We start from the raw sequence: 19429 nt of genomic DNA on the forward strand, positions 1-19429 counted from the left end.
ACTGTGGGAAGAGAATGTATCTCCCAACTCTGTTCTACTGTGCTCTCCCAAGCGCTTAGTACAGTGTTCTGCACAGCAGTAAGCACTCAATAAATACAATTGATTGACTCCCAGGACCCCTTGGGCAGGCTGATCTCACCTGGAGGTTGGGGCTGGGAGGAGACTGCCAGTTGCCTCAGGGATTTTAAAGGGTGACTGGATAATTGATTTGGGGCTTTGGAACTTCCAGAATGGAAGATAACCACTGCCATCGAAAGCCCAAAGCAAAGTTCTAGGAGCTCGGGCTCTGCACTACTGTGGGATTTCAGTGCCCCAAAGAGGATAGTCAAAGGGAAACCTGCCAACCCATTTGCCAAGGTGGTCATCCCACCGGGCACTGGGCCGAGTCCTTCATCCGGCCCAAAAAGTGTAGTACATCAGGAGTTCTTTCCACACCTAGGAAATCCTCTCATGCCATGCCCCTAGATATAGGTCTAATCTATCTTGAGGTGCCCAGCAGTGGCCGCGGGGTTCTGAGGCTTTGACCACCATCCTTTGGAAGGTGCAAAAGCCAGCTAAAAATCTCTTTCACATCCTCTGAACCCCTTCTTCAAACCCATCAGCTCTATCTTTGACTAGCCCTGCTGCTTCTCTGGTGCTTAAGAGAGTGGGCTCTTTGGTGGTGTGCCCAGGGGTCCTGCTAGTCAGTAACATTTAGCCCTAGGAGCAACATGTGTTTGGTCAGATACACTGCTTGGCCTATCTCCCTCCCTGGTCTGGGTGGGTAGCATGCAAGTATGGCATAGTGGATAGGGCACAGGCCTGGGAGTCAAAAGGTCGTGAGTTTTAATCTCGGCTCCGCCACTGTCTCTGTGTGACCTTGGGCAAGTCACTTCACTTCTCTGTGCCTCAGCTACCTCATCTGGAAAATGGGGATTGAGACTGGGTACCCCTTGAGGGACAGAGACTGTGCCCAACCCGATTCGCTTGTATCCACCCCAGTGTTTAGTACATCGCCTGGCACACAACAAACACTTGAATACCACAATTATTATTCTTATTATTAATTAGGGTAATTATCCTGGGACCACAGGAGGGTGGGTCCCGCTGACAGCTGGAAATGAGACAAAATCAGAAGCTAGAACATGCCCCAGACACTGTCTAGGTTTCCACCTGTTTGTTGGGTTTTCACCCAAGTGGAACTATGAGTCTGTCCCTGCATCTGCCTAACTGCAACGGGGGGGCAAGACTGCTCCACTGACCCCGACAGAGAGCCTGCTTTCCCCCCTGCCCCCTGCCCTTGTCTCCACCCTGCTTTGCTCCTCCCTGAGAACACTCCCCATTCTTCTAATTGCCATGGTATTTCCATTGGCTTTTCAAACAGAATGCGGTGATCTTCTCCTGAGTGACCTCTAGCAAATGCTTGGACACCTAGATTATAGGAAAAAAAGACACAGACCCTGCCCTCGATGAGTCTGCAATCTAATTGAAGAGGTAAGCTGGCATGCAAGCTGGCATGTGAGCCAAATATGCAATAAAGTAGTAAAAGAATACATAAAGCTAAATAGGCATTTCAACAGAGAAATAAAAACCAGATAGGCACATAGGTACTGGGATAACTAACGTGGTAACAGGATCAGGAAACTGCCTCTATTGTCTATTTCCTGGTTCCTTTCTTCTTTCCTCTGCTCTCCAAGTGGCCTAATGGAAAAAGCACGGGCTTCATGGGGCAGAGGATCTGGGTTTTGATCCCAGCTCTGTGATACTGTACAACTCAACTTCTACGTACCTGTTTCCTCCTCTGTAAAATGGGAATTAAATAACCTGTTCTCCCTCCTGCTTCAACTGAGAGCCCCACGTGGGGCAAGGACTGTGTGTGATCTGATTGTACTGATTCCGCCCCAGTGCTTAGTACGGTGCTTGGCACACCATAAGCGTTCAACAAATACCACTAGTTTTCCATTCTGGATCCCTCCACATCCACAGTTCCCTCCCTCAGAGTCATTTTTTCAGCTCTTCATCATGAACAAAAAAGATACAAGCTCCCCTGAAGCCTCTCCACCTCTTCTTTGTGTGGGGCCTTTCGAGACACAGAGTGCTTCTCCATGTTCCCCTTGGACACTCACCATTGTCAAAGACGGTGCCTGCTGTGAAGGACAGCTCCGAGTCGTGTTCTGCCTTGCATGCATACAAGGCTTTTGCTTTCCGGGGTGGTGAGCTGTGTGAAAACAGGAGTTTATTTAGCAGAGTGAAACACCTTTACCCACCAAGATGCTTATTCTCTGCTTTTGCCCCTCCTTGCGAGACACCTCACGCCTCTCTCTTCTATGAAGACTTAAAGAAAATGATCAATCAGTGGTTTTTTATTGAGCGCTTACTATGTGCAGAGCGCCTGAAAAAGTACAATACAACAGAATTAACAGACATGCTCCCTGCCCACAACGCGTTTACAAGTCCAGAGGCAAGACCTAAGGCAAAATGGATGTGTGGATCCCATGAGAAAATTCAGAGGTATTTCTGATAAAGTGATGTGCTCTCAAAGAGATGCTCCATCCCCTGGATCTGTGTTCCTCCTAGAGAAACCCACAGTGCCCAACAGGGTAATCCAGTTGAGAGCTCATAAATGACTTCAATCAATTGTGTTTCTGGAGGAGCTCTTACTGTGTGCAGGGCACTGTACTAAGCGTTTGGGAGAGTACAACACAACAGACACACTCCCTTTCCACAACAAGCTTAGTATAGAGGTCAAACTATGCTGGAGAAGGGGGCTGACCCAGCCCAGTTGCGACATTTGGGAACATACTGTAAGTTAGGACATGTGAGCTTGGGGTAGGCCTTCTCCCTGGTGGAGCAGTAAGTTTAGTGAACAGGACCTAGGCAGCTAAGCAGAACCTCCAGAGGTTGCCCATCCACCTCCATATCAAACAAACTCCTCACCATTAGCTTTAGAGCACTCAATCACCTTGCCCCTTCCTACCTTTCCACTCTGCTGTCCTACTACAACCCAGCATTTTCACTTGGCTCCTCTTACCCTAAGCTACTCGCTGTACCTTGAATCTCGCCTATCGCCTGCTGAACCCTCACCCACGACCTGCCTCTGGACTGGAACGTCCCCCTTCATTTCGACAGACCATCACTCTCCCCACCTTCAAAGCCTTATTAAAAAATCACATCTCCTCCAAAAGGTCTTCCCTGATTGAGGTCTCATTTCCCTGACTCCCCCTCTCTTCTGTGTCACCCTTGCACTTGGATTTGTACCCTTTATTCACCCAAACTCAGCCCCATAGGATTTATGTATATATCATCAATTTACATTAATATCTGTCTCCTCAAGAGCTAGACCTTAAGCTCCTTGTGGTCTTCCAACTTCCAGAGTCTTCCAACTCTTGTTATGCTGTATGCTCCTAAGCACTTAGTATAGTGCTCTGAACACAGTAAGTGCTTAATAAATATGACTGATTGATTCCAGATCCACATTTGGCTGAGGCAGGGAGGAGAGACTAAGTGCTGGGGTAGATACAAGGTAATCAAGTTGGACACAGTCCCTGTCCCACATTCTTAATCCCCATTTTACAAATGAGGTAACTGAGGCACAGAAAAGTAAAATGATTTGCCCAAGGTCGCACTGCAGACAATTGGCGGAGCTGAGATTAGAACCCATATCCTCTGATTCCCAAGCCCGTACTCTTGCCACTAGGCTCTGCACAGAGCAAGAGCTCAATAAATAATAATAATAATGATGATGGTATTTGGTAAGCGCTTACTATGTGCAGTCTAATTGAAGAGGTAAGCTGGCATGCAAGCTGGCATGTGAGCCAAATATGCAATAAAGTAGTAAAAGAATACATAAAGCTAAATAGGCATTTCAACAGAGAAATAAAAACCAGATAGGCACATAGGTACTGGGATAACTAACGTGGTAACAGGATCAGGAAACTGCCTCTATTGTCTATTTCCTGGTTCCTTTCTTCTTTCCTCTGCTCTCCAAGTGGCCTAATGGAAAAAGCACGGGCTTCATGGGGTTCCTGTTTTAAGCATTGGGTAGATACACGGTAATCAGGTTGCCCCACGTCGGGCTCACAGTCAATCCCCATTTTACAGATGAGGTAAATGAGGCACAGAGAAGTTAAGTGACTTGCCCAAAGTCACACAGTTGACAAGTGGCAGAGCTGGAATTAGAACCCATGACCTCTGACTCCCAAGCCTGTGCTCTTAAGGGAAGCCAAAGTAGTGCTGGAATTGGATCCCAGGAGCAGAGGAAAAGCCTGAGCTCTGGGTTCCCTGGATGGAGAAGAGCTTGTTCAGTGCCAGCCATCTGGAACATCTGGATATCCGGCAAGGGAGAAAACTGCTCCTCTGAAGCAGACGGTGATCTATATCTGCAGGGAGTGACCAGTTTCCTACTCCCTTCTCCAAGGCTCAGGCTCCTGGGGCAGCTGAGCCAGATAATTGGGAATGGGATGGAAGGAGGTAGTTCATGTCCCCCTTCTCTGGAGAATACACACAACTCAGCCGCCGGAGACCCAGTCTCCATGTTTTTTCCCCTTAAATGCCCTGAGCCAACTTTCTCTCCATCACCTCCTGTTCTTTCTTATTCTTGTTATATACTCTAGGTTTTAAGCCCATTATGGGCAGGGAATGTGACTGTTTATTGCTGTATTGTACTCTCCAAGCACTTAGTACAGTGTTCTGCACCCAGTAAGTGCTCAATAAATATGACTGACTGACTGAATGAATGCAGCTGTTGTATAAGTGAGATGAAGGAAGGAGGGAAGGGCAAAGCCTAGAAAGCTCAAGTACCAATCTGAAAATAATTCTTCCTTTATCAGGATCCTTTGGTCAGGACAGAAGATTTATGGGACAAGGAGTTAATCACGCCCCATGATCTTTACCAGGGATGGGTCAAGCAGCAGAGAGGTAAATACAAACGGGGAAATTCCTCTGAGTAAGAAAACAGACCCTTTTTTTAAATTTAGGAAAAAGAAAAAGAGAAGGCAAGCAAGTAGTCTGACACAGACAGGGTAATCCGGTTGTGAAAAATGCTGAAGCAGCAAAGAATGGAAACTCCCGGGAAGGTGAAAAAAATATGTCACTCGACCACAAAGCCCCATGTGTAGACAAGTGGATGTAAGGGGGTTCCTCCCTGCTTGGCTAATGCTTTAAATACCAGGTTTCTGGGCTGGCTCCTGGCCCGGGGGAAGGAGGGTGAACAGTGAAACAAAACCAGGACTGTCCTGAATTGTACTCTCAGAAAAGTTACATATTAAACTGATTAAAACAAGAATAAAAAAGAACAGGGGGATAGGAAGGGACAAGGAGAAAGTTGTTTTGGGGCATTTGAGTCAAAAAAAATGAGCAGACTGGGTCTCTACGGTGCTGAGTTGTCTGTATTCCCCAGAGAATGGGACATATACTGCCTCCTTCTTCTCTCCCATGCCTTGATTCTGCCCTTTGGGCCAGAAAGTACCCCTGCCCCCCTCCCCCTCCCCCGACTCCCCCGCAGCCACATACATCAAAGCCAGCCCAAAGCTCTACTTCTTTCTCAGTTGCTCAGAAGGAGCAGATCCCTTGGTGGGCCTATCTTTCATGCCCCCCCTCCTCCTTCCCCCTCAGGGATGGGGCATCTGGAAAGAATGAAACCCCAGGATGTCTCCGGATGGACAATCTATCAATTAATCAATCAAATGTATTTTTTGAGTGATTAGTATTGCAGAGCACTGTACTAAGTGCTTGGGAGAGTGCCTAGTTGTAAGAGCACAGGCTTGGGAGTCAGAGGACGTGGGCTGTAATCCCAACCATCGCTTGTCTGCTGTGTGACCTTGGGCAAGTCACTTCGCTTCCCTCTCTCTCAGATACTTCATCTCTAAAATAGGGATTAAGACTGTGAGCCCCATGTGGGAAAGGGACTGTGTCCAACCTGATTACCTTGGATCTACTCCAGTGCTTAGAACAGTGCTTGGCAAAATAGTAAGCACTTAATACCTATATATATATATATATATATATATATATATATGTATATATATATGTAAAACATTAATATGGTAATAGAGTTAGTAGACATGTTCCCTACCCATAATGAACTGAACAGAGCCTGGTCAATTGTCCACCAGATTCTCTAGTCCAGCTGCCATGAGCAAATCTTCACTAAGTCTGTCCTTCTCCCAAACAGTGGATGTCTGAGGATTTAGGCTATGATTTTATGAGCCCTTGAGAGGGGATTGAGGGATAGGGGGCTTTTCTCTTAGCCCTCCTTTCCTCACTATCCTCTTTGTCCCCACTCCATTGGCTGTCTTGCTCAGCTCCCCTTCCACTCACCCTGGAAGCAGCGTGGCTCAGTGGAAAGAGCCTGGGCTTTGGAGTCAGAGGTCATGGGTTCGACTCCCGGCTCTGCCACTTGTCAGCTGTGTGACTGTGGGCAAGTCACTTAACTTCTCTGTGCCTCAGTTACTTCATCTGTAAAATGGGGATTAACTGTGAGCCTCACGTGGGACAACCTGATTATCCTGTATCTACCCCAGCGCTTAGAAAAGTGCTCTGCACATAGTAAGCGCTTAACAAATACCAACATTTTTATATTATTATGAAAAAGTTTAGTTGGTGCCAGAATGGTAGTGTCCTTCAAAGCCCAGCTGCAGGTCCAAGGACATTAACTGGCCCAGATACTCTTTGGTCCCTCTTTTTCAATTTTTGCCTCTGAGCATGGCAAGAGGCCAAGAAAGCACTGAGTGGAGATTCCCCTCATGTGCCCTCTCAGGGTTTGCAGAATAATACATTTTCCCTCTGTAAACCACACATCCAAGGGGTTCTGGCTAAATTTGCATGATATGCTGACTTGAAAACTTTACCTCTAAACTTTGGGTAACTTTTAGTCACAATGCAGGAGCTATATATGGTAAATGGAGCCTTTTAGGGCAAGGGAAGAACTTGGTGAGTTTGAGCTTTCATTAGATCATACAGTAAAATCTCCCCCTCTAGAGTGTAAGCTCATTTTTGGTTCTTTTAATGGCATTGTTTTTGGTCCTATGTGCCAGGCACTGTACCAAGCACTGGGGTTGATACAAGCTCATCAGGTTGGACACAGTCCCTCTCCCACATGGAGCCCATAGTCTTAATCTCCATTTTACAGATGAGGTAATTGAGGCCCAGAGAACTGAAGTGAGTTGTCCTAGGTTACACAGTAGACAAGCAATGGAGCCGGGATTAGAACCCAGATCCTTCTGACTCAGGCCTGGGCTCTATCCACTGGGCCACACTGCTTCCTGCTGTGGGCAGGGAATGTGTCTACCCACTCTGTTGGATTGTTTTTTTTCCCCAAGTTCTTAGTTCAGTGCTCTGTACGCAGTAAGTGCTCAATAAATATCACTCAATAACTGATTGATTAAACTCCTCCCAGGTTCACCAAATCTCTCCTGAGCATCAGATATTTCCTGATGTTTCTTGAAGTTTAGCGAGCCATATAGGCTAAGATGGTAGAGGGCAGGGAGTGGCAGGGGAGGGAGGGAGGGATGAGGGGAGGATTATTCATATTCCAGGCATCCTAAAGAAAGGAAGGTCATTTAAATAGGATTTGCCTCCTCAAGGGCCAGTCCTATCTACCAGGAGGCCAAAGGTTTTCAGGTAAGCCCTGGGGGAATTCACTGATAGCCATAGGTCACCACTTTTTGGTCACCTGCTGCCATGGCAGCTCTGTAGCATCTTGATTTTTGATCCGATGAGGGACCATCTGCTTGAGGAGTCACTCAGGAGGGCCAACCCCATCAAACTGCCTTTTGGAAGCAACAGCTAATCCAAGGTGGCATCTACCATACAGAGATTGCCAGGCTCATAGATCCAGTGGCCAACCTTTTATTTACGAATTTTTTTAAGCGTTAACTATGTACCTGAACGTGTACTAGAGACACGGGTGGATAGAAGTTAATCAGGTTGGACATAGTCCATTTTCCACTGGGGACTCACAGTCTTGGTCCCCATTTGTCAGATGAAGAAACTGAGGAGCAGAGAAATTAAGAGACTTGCCCAAGGTCCCACAGCAGACAAGTGGAGGAGCTGGGATTTAAATTCAGGTCCTCCTGATTTCCAGGCCTGTGTTCTCTCCACTATGCCACACTATTTCTACCGATGCTAGTCTTTTCCTGGCCAGTTCTAGATTCTCTGACACCACTGTTCCTCATACTATCCCAGATGTCTTCACAATGTTCCTTTTTTTCTCCCTTATTATGCAGATGAGGAAACGAATTAATAATAATTATGGTATTTGTTAAGCGCTTACTATGTACCAGGCACTGTACTAAGTGTTGGGGTGGGTACAAGCAAATTGGGTTGTACACGGTCCCTGTTCCACATGGGGCTCCCAGTCTCAATTCCCATTTTACAGATGAGGTAACTAAGGTCCAGAGAAGTGAAGTGACTTGCCCAAGGTCACACAAAACTGAGTTGTAAGTAGGGAAAGGAACAGCTCCAGGTCACCCAAAGGATCGGGGCAGAGCCAGGACAAGTACCTTCAGCCCCATTTGTCCCCTTAAACTCTGCTGCCTCTCTCTGAGTCAATCAATCAATCGTATTTATTGAGCACTTGCTGTGTGCAGAGCACTGTACAAACACTTGGGAGAGTTAGATATAACAGTGTTAGTAGACACGTTCCCTGGTCACAATGAGATTACAGTCTAGAGTCCTAACTGCTCCACTCAATTAATCAATGGTAGTTATTGATCTCTTTCTGGGTGCAGAGAGGTGTATAAAGTGCTTGGGAGAGAACACACTACAACAGAGTTGGTAGGCATGATTCCCTGTCCACAGGAAGCTTAAAGTCTACGGTGGGGAGACAGACATTAAAATAAATTACAGATAGGGGAAGTAGTAGAGTATAAGGAAATGTGCATAAATGGCTGTAGGGCTGGGGGGAGTATCAAGGTGCTTAAGGGGTACACAGTCAAGGGCATAGTTAACACAGAGGACAGGGCAGACAGAAGAAATGAAGGCTTAGTCAGGGAAGACAGACTAGAAAAGTAGCATGGCCTAGTGGACAAAACGCAGGCCTAAAAGTCAGAAGGACCTGGGTTCCAATCCCAAGCCCGCCACTTGTCTGCTGTTTGATCTTGGGTATGTCACTTCACTTCTGTGTGCCTCACTGGTAGGATGGGGATTAAGACGGTGAGCCCCATGTGGTACATGGACTGTGTCCAGCCTGATTTAGCTTCTACCTACCCCAGCGCTGAGTACAGGGCCTGGAACACAGTAAACATGTTAGTTCTCTGCTGTTGAACACGTCCCTTCCCCATAGGAAGCAGAGATTAAACTGTGAATTCTCCTTACTTTAGTTGAGTGATAACACTGCTTCATAATCTAGCCAGGGCTGTCTTCCAAGGTGTCTGCCTGCCTGGCTTTCAGCTGTTCAGCCGAGGTCTCCCACACCCTGACCCCCACCCCTTCAGTGTAATGATTTTGAAAGGCGCTTAGGGGATCACTTACTTCATTCTTTTAGACCACGACTGTACTGAAAACCCCTTCCAAAGGCTTCGAGCTCATTCCCAGTGAGTTCATCTGGCAGAAAACACTACTGAAGGGGCAGATTGAATCAAAATCCCCCATAGCGTTTCTTAAAGGGGAGAATGTTGGATATGGACCCTGATTCAAGGGATGAGGCTTGTACCTGACCTGAAAAATAGAAAAATGCTGGGTGCCTCAGGATCAGAAGAGGCTCAAGGAAGCTTTAAAAATGGCTTAGGCTCTGCTTCTTTCATCTGCCACGCCCCTTGCGGAGGGCTTCGGCTGGTCGCAACTGTTAAAGGCGAACAAAGAGGATCCTAGTAATTTAAATCCTTTAAAATGAAATGCCACACCCACCAAACATCCCCAGAAGCCGAAGACACAGCACAGAGGGCCTGAGAGGCACTTAGTGTTGCTCAAAGTCTTGTAGCTATGCTATGAGTTTAGATTTATGACTCTTCTGGTTATCCATGGTATGGATTGTCCCAGTGCTCCTGGGGCCATTTGTAGCTGTGGCCGTTTGTTATTATTTACAAAACACTCCCAGTTATCCATGGCACGGATTTTCGAAGTGTTCTGGAGCTGCTCACCTTCTCTTAGAAGCATGCTGCACCAAGAACTGTGGATTCTCAATTGTCCTGTACTTTGGTTAACTTGGCTTAGTGGAAGGAGCCCAGACTTGAGTCAGAGCTCGTGGGTTCTAATCCCGACTCTGCCACTTATCAGCCGTGTGACTTTGGGGAAGTCACTTAAATTATCTGTGCCTCATTTACCTCATCTGGAAAATGGGAATTAAGACCGTGAGCCCCAGCTGGTACAACCTGATAACCTTGTAGCTCCCCCAGCGCTTAGAACAGCGCTTAACAAATACCACTATAATTATTATTATTATTATTTACTCCTCCTAACTCTGAGTGATACTTCAAGGGGAAGCAATTGAATGCTGAGCAAGAGAGAAACAATTAAGGGTGAAAGATACAGGAATCCATGTGTTCATTCAGCTTTTGAGGTAGACTTTCAATCACTTCAGATTTTGGATGATCTATTTTTATAGATTATCCTTGTTCATCTTCCTCTCAATTAGCATGGATAATCTGCACTTATTTGCACTGCACTTATTTGCTAGACTTACATCATTCCTTTCCCTCAAAGATTCACCAAAGATCTCAGATTAACATATTATAGTCAAGGGCCAAGTATTATTGGGCTAATCTGAAAGGGAAAATCTCTCAAATCTCAGTTGGAAAATGAGGGGCCATTTTCATCAGTATTTCCTGCAAGTTGGCGTGACACTGAGTGAATCTAAATTTGGCATGAAACTGGAGAATCCTGGCTGTTGGCCGGCAAGAGGGCAGAGAGCTATCGGATTGAAGATCATTGTGTGTAGCTCCTATCCAAGGAGTCCAAAACACTTTAGACTCAGTATTTTTTCATTCCTCTTGAGTCTCACAATAGGCTGTATACTCCCTAAGGAGAAGGTTTGTAGTTAATCTGTGAATACAACCTTCAAAACTATCTTTGCTCATGGGACACTCCGTAACGGTGTATCCTTTCAATATCAATCATATTTATTTAGTGCTTACTGTGTGCAGAGTACTGTTCTAAGTCTTGAGAGAATACCATATAACAGTAAAACAATTATATTTCCTGTCCACAATGAGCTTACAAAGGCGAAGAGGGAGACGGGAGGGAGAAATGGAGAGCAAGAGAGAGCGAGAGAGAGCAAGAGACTCAGACAGCAAGAGAAGAGGAAAGAAGAAATTTGGAAAAGTATGTTCCCCATTTTATCCATGGAGGAGTTGAGGCCCAGAGATAAAATGCGTATCCCAAAAGAGCTCAGCAAGGTCAAGTCATAAACAAGCCCAAGTTAGGATTTCTGGGAACACATGTCAACTGGAGCCAAATTAAGAAGTGAATAGAAAAGAGGACAAGCAAATTAAAATAGAGCCGTGGCAACAGAAGACCAAACAAACCCTACAACAGACCTGATGGGGGATGAGTCGCTGGACGTAGATGAAGTGGGCATAGGGCTGGATGGCGCGGAGAACATGGGCCAGGATGGTGAGAGGGGTGAAGTTGGGCTTGGATTCTGAGGGCTGCAAGACAGAACCAGAAAACACATCAAAAACATAGGGAAAACACAAAGGTAAGAGACATTCACTTCAAAACAAACGGTGGAGGAAAACTGAGGAAGATTCAAGGGGAGAACACAGATGCAGGGAGGCAATTTTGTTTCCAAATTGACATTTTCCCAAGCTGAGCCATCAGGTCTTCTGGTTAAAACCTGCTCCGTGATTCCTTCATTGACAAATCTGCATTTTGGCCCTATAGGACAAGTACGTATAGGACCGATTACATGAAGTCCTGCTTTGTTGGTTCCCTTCACCTCTGTCACGTCACCAGATGCCGTTGATCATATTTCGGGATAGTAACAGCTCGTAATGTACTGCTCGGTCTTTTCTGTTCTCTTTGGTTGTGTCTGGACACAAACTGCTTTTCTCTGGGCCCTCATCCACAGTCCTGGAAAACAATTTCCTGTTTACATTTCTAACTAAATGGGCTTTGCACATTTAAGCCCAGAGTAATCCTGTGTTGGGAAAATGGCAGGGAAGACTTTCCAGAGCAAACGTGCTTTTGGGAGAGACAGAGAAAACACACCTAGACGGCACCTCACATTTTGCATGCCTGGAAGCTGGTAGATCTCTTAATACTAGATAAGGAGGAGCAGCGAGACCGACCGGAAAGAACACAGGCCTGGGAGACAGAGGACGTGGGTTCTAATACCACCTCCGCCACTTTTCTGTGTCGCCTTAGACAAGTCACTCAGCTTCTCTGGGGCTGTTTCTTTCTCTTTAAAATGAGAATTCAATACCTGTTCTCCCTTCTTCCTGGACTGGGGGACATGTGGGACAGGGATGGTGTCTGACCTGATTCTCTTGGATCTATGCCAAAGTTTGTACACTGCTTGACACACAGTAAGCACTTAACGAAAACCACAATAATTATAATTACTCCCGTCTACTAAGTCAAATCCCCATTATTAAGTTTGTGGATTTATCCACGTCCATTTTCCCTCCTTGTTCCTTTTGGCTGCCCGAACGTTTCGGCCATTTCTCTCCTTATCATCACCTCCATCAAGGGCAAGGCAAACAGGGATGAAATGGGAACCAGTCAATCTGGTTACTGGTTTGGTGGGCAAACTGGTTGCCATTAGTGGCTTACTTAAGACTATTCTATTTATATTTAGTTATATTTAGCTATATTAGCTCTGGTGATGTAAGCACAACATAATAGTAATGAAATAATGGCATTTTTTAAGTGATTACTGTGAGCCAGGCACTCACTGTACTAAGCATTGGAGATCATACAAGCAAATCGGGTTGAACAAAGTCCCTGTCCCATATGGGACTCACAGTCTCAATTTTCCTTTTACAGATGAGGTAACTGAAGCAAGAGAAGTGACTTGCCCAAGGTCACACAGCAGACAAGTGGCAGAGCTGGGATTAGAACCCATGACCTTCTCTCTTTTCCCTATCACCCCTGATAATTTGAAATTAACTGCACCCCCCCAAAAAAAACTGAAAGACAATACTAATAGTAGTAGTCATAATGATAAAAACAATAATAATAATATTTGTTAAGTGCTTACTCATGTGTCAAGCATGAACTAAGTGCTGGGGTAGATTCAGGATAATTAGGTCTCACATGGGGCTCACAGGCTCAGTAGGAAGGAGAACTGGCATTAAATCCCCATTTTGCAGATGAAAGAACTGAGAAACTGAGAAGTGAATTGCACAGTGTTGCACTGCAGGCAAGTATGAAGCCGGGATTAGAACCCAAGTCCATGAGATGTACATCACCCTGATTCTATTTGCTATTGTTTTAATGAGATGCTCTTCCCCTCGATTCTATTTATTGCCATTGTTCTTGTCTTTCTGTCTCCCCTGATTAGACTGTAAGCCCGTCAAAGGGCAGGGACTGTCTCTCTCTGTTACCGATTTGTACATTCCAAGTGCTTAGTACAGTGCTCTGCACAAAGTAAGCGCTCAATATATACTATTGAATGAATGAATAAAAGAACTGACTCCCAGGCCCGTGCTCTTTCCTCTAGGCCACACTGCTCCCATACACAAGTAGTCATAAGCACAACAGCACACTCCAGGTTCTTGGGAAATCCACTGGCACTTTGGGCATTAATGAGGAAGTACCCACTCTTTTGCCAGAGTTTATGGTTGGTGAGTTAAGTCCCAGTATCCTACAGAGCTGAACATGGAGGAAAGCACGTTCGATGGGAACTGTCTTTCTGAGAGGAGTGTAGGGATAGTGAGAAAAGCACTTCTTTGTGGGATTTCTGATTGAGCAAACACAGGCCTCTTATTCTCAGCACATAGCTACGACGACTGGTTTATATCCCCAATACAGGCAAATGATCACGGGGTATCAAAAACCCCTCTGAACAAACCAACTTAACACAGCACACTGAGCTTTCTGGCAAAGTAAAAGACCACGATCTCAACATGCCAATTCTATCCACTACTGATCAAAGCCCAGCAAGAGTTCTTCAGTCCCTTTGGGTGCCAGATCAGACTCTTTACTCATCCAGAGAGTTCTGAAATCTAAAGGCTATTACTTATGTCCCCGAGCCAGAATCCAACATCTCTCTAGGCCTTAAAAAATGTGCAAGAAAAGCAGGAACAAAAATCCCCATTACACAATCATACACAAAAACACACAAGACTTAATGCGTGAAATTGGGTCTTATATAGATGAAACAAATCTGAAATGTCCATTCAGTTACTTCGTCTGTTATTTGAATGCCTTTTTTTATGGTATTTGTTAAGTGCTTACTATGTCCCAGTCACACTTCTAATTAGCTGCATGCTAATCAGGTTGGACCCCACCAGTGTCCCACATGGGGCTCACATTCTTAATCCCCAGTTTATAGATGAGGCAACTGAGGCACAGAGAAATAAAATGACTTGACCAAGGTCACCCAGCAATAAGTGGGCCTGAGTTGGTTGTGGCAGGGGCTTATACCAAAATGAGACTCATTCAACTCCCACCCCACCGTCCCCATCAGGTGCCCTCTCTTTCCCTTCCTATTGTAAGGTTGGCTACGTACCAAAAAAGGTTGCTAAGAGAGACCATGGGATCTCCTTCTTTGAATATCTTTAAAAACAGAATGAAAACCCAAAATCTGGGGTGAGGAGGGCAAAGCCTCACAGGAAATGGGTGTTCTAAAAATATTTCCCAATTCAGGGTATCCCAAAAAAAGTACAATCAATCAACCGATGCACAGCACATGGATAGAGCCAGGGCCTGGGAGTCAGAAGGTCATGGGTTCTACTCCCAGCTCTCCCATTTGCCTGCTGTATGGCCTTGAGCAAGTCACTTCACTTCTCTGTGCCTCGGCTACCTCATCCATAAAGCAGAGATTAAGACTGTGAGCCCCATGTGGGGCAGGGACTGCGTTCAACCTGATTTGCTTGCCCCAGTGCTTAGCACATAGTAAGTGTTTAACAAATACCACAATTATTATTATTATTGTTCACTGAGCACTTACAATGAACAGAACACTGTACAAAGCACTTGGAAGAATACAACAGAATTAGGAGACATGTTCCCTGCTCATAACCAGCCTCCAATCTACAGCTCCCCAAGATATCCTGATTGTTTTCTCCTAAGTGATCCACAAGCTCCGGAAAACCCAGGCGAAACCATTAAAGATTTGCAAACGTGAAGCATGAACCTTTGGCTCTGGTTTGAAGCCCCAAGCGGGCTTTCATGGTTGGCCATCTTGATGTCATAGGGAAAACATCCCATCCCTTGCACCCCGACACACTAACATCTGCAGTGGTTTAAGAAGAAAAGAGAGATAAAAGGAGAAAAAAAGCTTCTGAGGCTTAGAGACGATCCGAGCCTTCAGCTGAGAGGGCGCAGGCAGTTCGCTGACAGGCTTCTCCAGCTGTGCTTGCTGCGCTACCGAGACGAGGGATTTGATCGCTGGGGATATTTGGGTGAGAGGGCCTGGATCTGCTGGGCTGGCAGCAGAACAGCTCACGTGGCTGCCTCCTTTCTGATTACTAACACAGCAGGGCCAGCTTCTGAGAAACTTCTTTCTTTACAAGGAAGAGGATGGAACCATCCAAGTTTACAGTTCTTGGGTTCCCCACAGCACTCTGATGTGCTTCCCTTACCTTCACTTGAATGGTTCTTGCAGTGGTTAAAAAAAAGCCACACATAATCCTAACCCTCCCCACAGTGTTCTCCGTGTCCATTTGGAAGCGATGATTACGGTGATTACTCCCCCGGAGTCCTGGAAGTTGTCTGAAGCAGGGTAGAGGGCAAGGGATTGCAAGACAATACTTGGCAAGGGAGAAGTGGCTGGACAGATGGAAGACGACGTCTTCCTGTGGTCCCTGAGGGCTACATGATGTGATGGAGCTGAGCAGCATAGAATCTACACTCTATCACTACTCGCTAGATGTCCCAGATCCCAAAAGGAAAGGAAATTTATGCCACAGGAAGTTGTGCAGACAGAAAATATCAGCACGCTCAAGAGGGATTTGGGTAGTGGTTCTTGGATGAGTGGTTCCTGAGGAGTGGAAAAGCTAGGGGTGTTAATGGGGAAAGGTTAAGGATGTTAGAGAGCTCACCCCTACTCACGAGAACAGTTTCCCAGGAGGACAACCATCACATGGTTAGCTATTATGTTATTTGTTAAGTGTTTACTATGTGTCAAGCACTGTTCTAAGCGCTGAAGTAGATACGGTGAATCGGGTAGGACACGGTACCTGTCCCACATGGGGTTAAGAGTCTAAGTAGCAGGGAGAGAACAGGTATTGAATCCCCACTTCACAGATGGGGAAACTGACTTACCCAAAGTCACACAGCAGGCTAGTGGCAGAGACAGGATTAGAAGCCAGCTCCTCTGACTCCCAGGCTCGTGTTCCTTCCACTAGGACACACTGCTCAAAGTACGGTTCCTCAAAGCATCCTGTTACCATTTTTGGAGATAGACACTGGATTGGAGGGCCCTTTGGTCTGAGCCAGAAAAGGCATTTCTTGGGTTCTTATAAATGGAATTCCAAGGCACATCGGTTTCCTGTGAAGGTCAGCTTTGGCTTCCATAGTAAATGGGCAGAGTCTAGGGATGGAAAAGGGTCCAATGGATCAGGTGAAAACCTTCTATTTCTGGGAAGTCTTAGGAGTGAGCAATCCCACCCAATTCCCTTTCAGACATCTAAGCAGTCCAGCAGTCCAGTGTGAGGGTTTCCAAGGAAATTTTTGGTCAATATTAAATGCTCATAATAGCATTTGAATTGCTTTTCTTAAAGTCTCTTGATCACATCCCTAGAGAAACAGATCTTCTGCTTAAATGACACATTCCTTCTCTTTAAGACTCAGAAATCCGCTACTAGAGTATCTGTACAGAGTAGCATGCAGAAGTAAGCAAAAATTATAAAATGGCTTCAAATTTTCTTCTGATGCTTTTGTGGTTCCCACTTTCTGAAAGGAAAGGGCATTGCTCTTGTGATATTAGCACTTTCAGAAAGAATAGATTCAGGCTACAACAGTCCAATGCTCCTATTGTAAACCATACAAGCAACATAGCCTAGTGAAAAGGGCATGGGTCTGGGAGTCAGAAGACCTGGGTTCCAACCCTGGCTCCACTGTTTGCTGTGTGAACTTGGGTAAGTCATTACACTTCTCTGTGCCTCAGTCACCTCATCTGCAAAATGGAGATTAATGTTGGGAGCCCCATGTGGGACACGGATTGTGTGCAACCTGATTAGCTAGTATCTATCCCAGCTCTTAGTACAATGACTGGCACACAGTAAGTGCCTAACAAATACCATAAAAACACCGAAATAAAACAAAAAAAATCATTTGAAATGGCCGCAGTGAAAGTCTCATTTGCTGTTGCCACCCTCTTTAAACACCACATTGAACTAAATACCTGGAAAAACATATAATTTGTTTGATCTAGAGGGAAAAAAATGGGAAGAAAGAGAACCCACCCTTATTCTCATATATTATTCCCCAACCGGGCAGGGGAGAGAGATGGAAACATTGAAAGGGAATCAACTTTAGAAATAGCTACCTCAGCACTTCATACGGTGTCTGGCACATAGTAAGTGCTTAACAAATACCATTTAAAAAAAACCCAACAAAAAACCCTTTGATTTTAAAAACTTCGATTTAAAAACTATCACTTGCTGGAAGTCTTTCTGAAGAGCTGTGGGTGAGTGTTCAGGATCTGCAAAAAGGTTGTAGTTGCTGTTCTCTTGGTCTGTTCTGGCTTTGAATGATTGGGAGCCTCCCAACTCCTCCTTCTTGGATACATATTCTCCATTACACCCTGACTTTACATCTACTTGCTGCTCAGCTGGTCCTTTCTGCCTTTTGGCCACACTGAGAGGGTGACTGAATAAATACACAGGCTCTTCTGGGACCCTTTTGAAATTTTTTAAAAAATTATTCCTGTAAAGTGATGGGGGAGCCAGAAGAAAGGGAAGGGGCTTCTTTAATTTGGACAATGAACTGGACCATACTTTACTCCATATGCTGAAAGTAATTAGCCATCTGGTGTCTTCTCCTGTCTACTTTCAGGGAGTACTTCCTGTTTGGACCAGGGAAGGAGAAATGATAGAATTTACTAGGAATCCAAACCATCCACTGCAGAAAACAAAAGAGTGGCTAAAATTAGAAGCAATGGACCAGGATGTTAGCCTTCCGCCTAAGAGCAACCATGAGGCAAGGAAGCAGTTGAATAAGAAGCCCGGAATATTTCACTGTTCTAAGAATTTGCCACCAATTGCATGTGTACTACTTAGGACAGTGCCCAGATGTATTAATAAAGCCAAAGTCAGGCACCTAAAAATAATGCAGGTCTGGGTTAGTTTTCTGGCAGGAATCCAGAAGCTGGGCCAATGCACAACTTTCAATTTTCCCCTCTCTAGCTATAAGTCTCCATTTCATCTGCTTGCCAATGAAACTACACCTCCCTCATTGACTCCTCCACGGACTATTTTAACAGTTCAATCTCTTCTGAAGCTCCCGGTGCCCCCACCTCCATTCTCGAACCCACTATAATTCTGTCAATTATTTTGTTCCTCTCTTCCTGTATCATGGGGCCCATCCCCTCTGGCCTCTGAAATAACACTTATTTTCACCATCTTTATTAATAATAATACTTTTAGTATTTGTTGAGCGCTTACTACATGCCAGGCACTGTACGAAGCACTGGGGTGGATACAAGCAAATTGCTTTGGACACAGTCCCTGTCCCACATGGGACTCACAGTCTCAATGCCCATTTTACAGATGAGGTAACTGAGGCCCAGAGAAGTGAAGCGACCTGCCCAAGGTCATGCAGCAGGCAAATGGGAGAGTCGGAATTAGAACCCATGACCTTTCCGACTCCAAAGCCTGTGCTCTATCCACTACGCCATATTGAGGGTGGGCTCCTTACTTATACCTTCAGCATCTGCTCTCCTCTGGCTCTTTCCCCCCTGCTATCAAACCTACTATAAAGACAGACTTCTCACTCCACCATACTCTAGCTAGCGGTCCATCTCCCCCCTCTAATTCCTGTCCAAGTACCTTGACTGCACCATATGCACCTCCCTAATCGAGTTTTTGCCCCCTTTACTCTACTGAGACTGCACTCAGCCAAGTTTCCAAAACCTCCTCTTGGTCAAGTCAAAAAGACTCTACTCTTTTCTAACCTTACTTAATTATTATGGTATTTGTTAATTAGTACCTGCCAAGCACTGTTCTAAGTAGTTCTAGGGTAGAATCAAGTTAATCAGGTTGGACAGAGTCCCTGTCCCATAAGGGGCTCACAGTCTAAGTGCCTCTGACACTGCTGGGTTCTAATCCCACGTCTGCCATTTGCCTCTCTAGAGGACAAGCCACTCTAAATAATAATAATGATTATGATAGTGGTATTTGTTAAG

General features: G+C 45.4%; 1 protein-coding gene across 3 annotated transcripts in view; it reads right to left on the minus strand.

Annotated features, from left to right (window-relative positions):
- Positions 1 to 19429, minus strand: part of ARHGAP26 (Rho GTPase activating protein 26) — a 472294-nt gene that overhangs the window by 9902 nt on the left and 442963 nt on the right. Inside the window, exons 21-22 of one of the 3 annotated variants that reach the window (XM_029050708.1) lie at positions 11454 to 11564; positions 2106 to 2197 (exon numbers count right to left, since the gene is read on the minus strand). The exons of 1 other annotated variant lie outside the window; for it this stretch is intronic. In XM_029050708.1, coding sequence (XP_028906541.1) covers positions 2106 to 2197; positions 11454 to 11564 — 203 coding nt within the window. The remainder of the gene's footprint in view (positions 1 to 2105; positions 2198 to 11453; positions 11565 to 19429) is intronic. One more of the 3 variants, XM_029050712.1, reaches the window with a different exon arrangement.

The sequence above is a fragment of the Ornithorhynchus anatinus genome, chromosome X1 (genome assembly GCF_004115215.2).
Source record: "Ornithorhynchus anatinus isolate Pmale09 chromosome X1, mOrnAna1.pri.v4, whole genome shotgun sequence".
NCBI lineage: Eukaryota > Metazoa > Chordata > Mammalia > Monotremata > Ornithorhynchidae > Ornithorhynchus > Ornithorhynchus anatinus.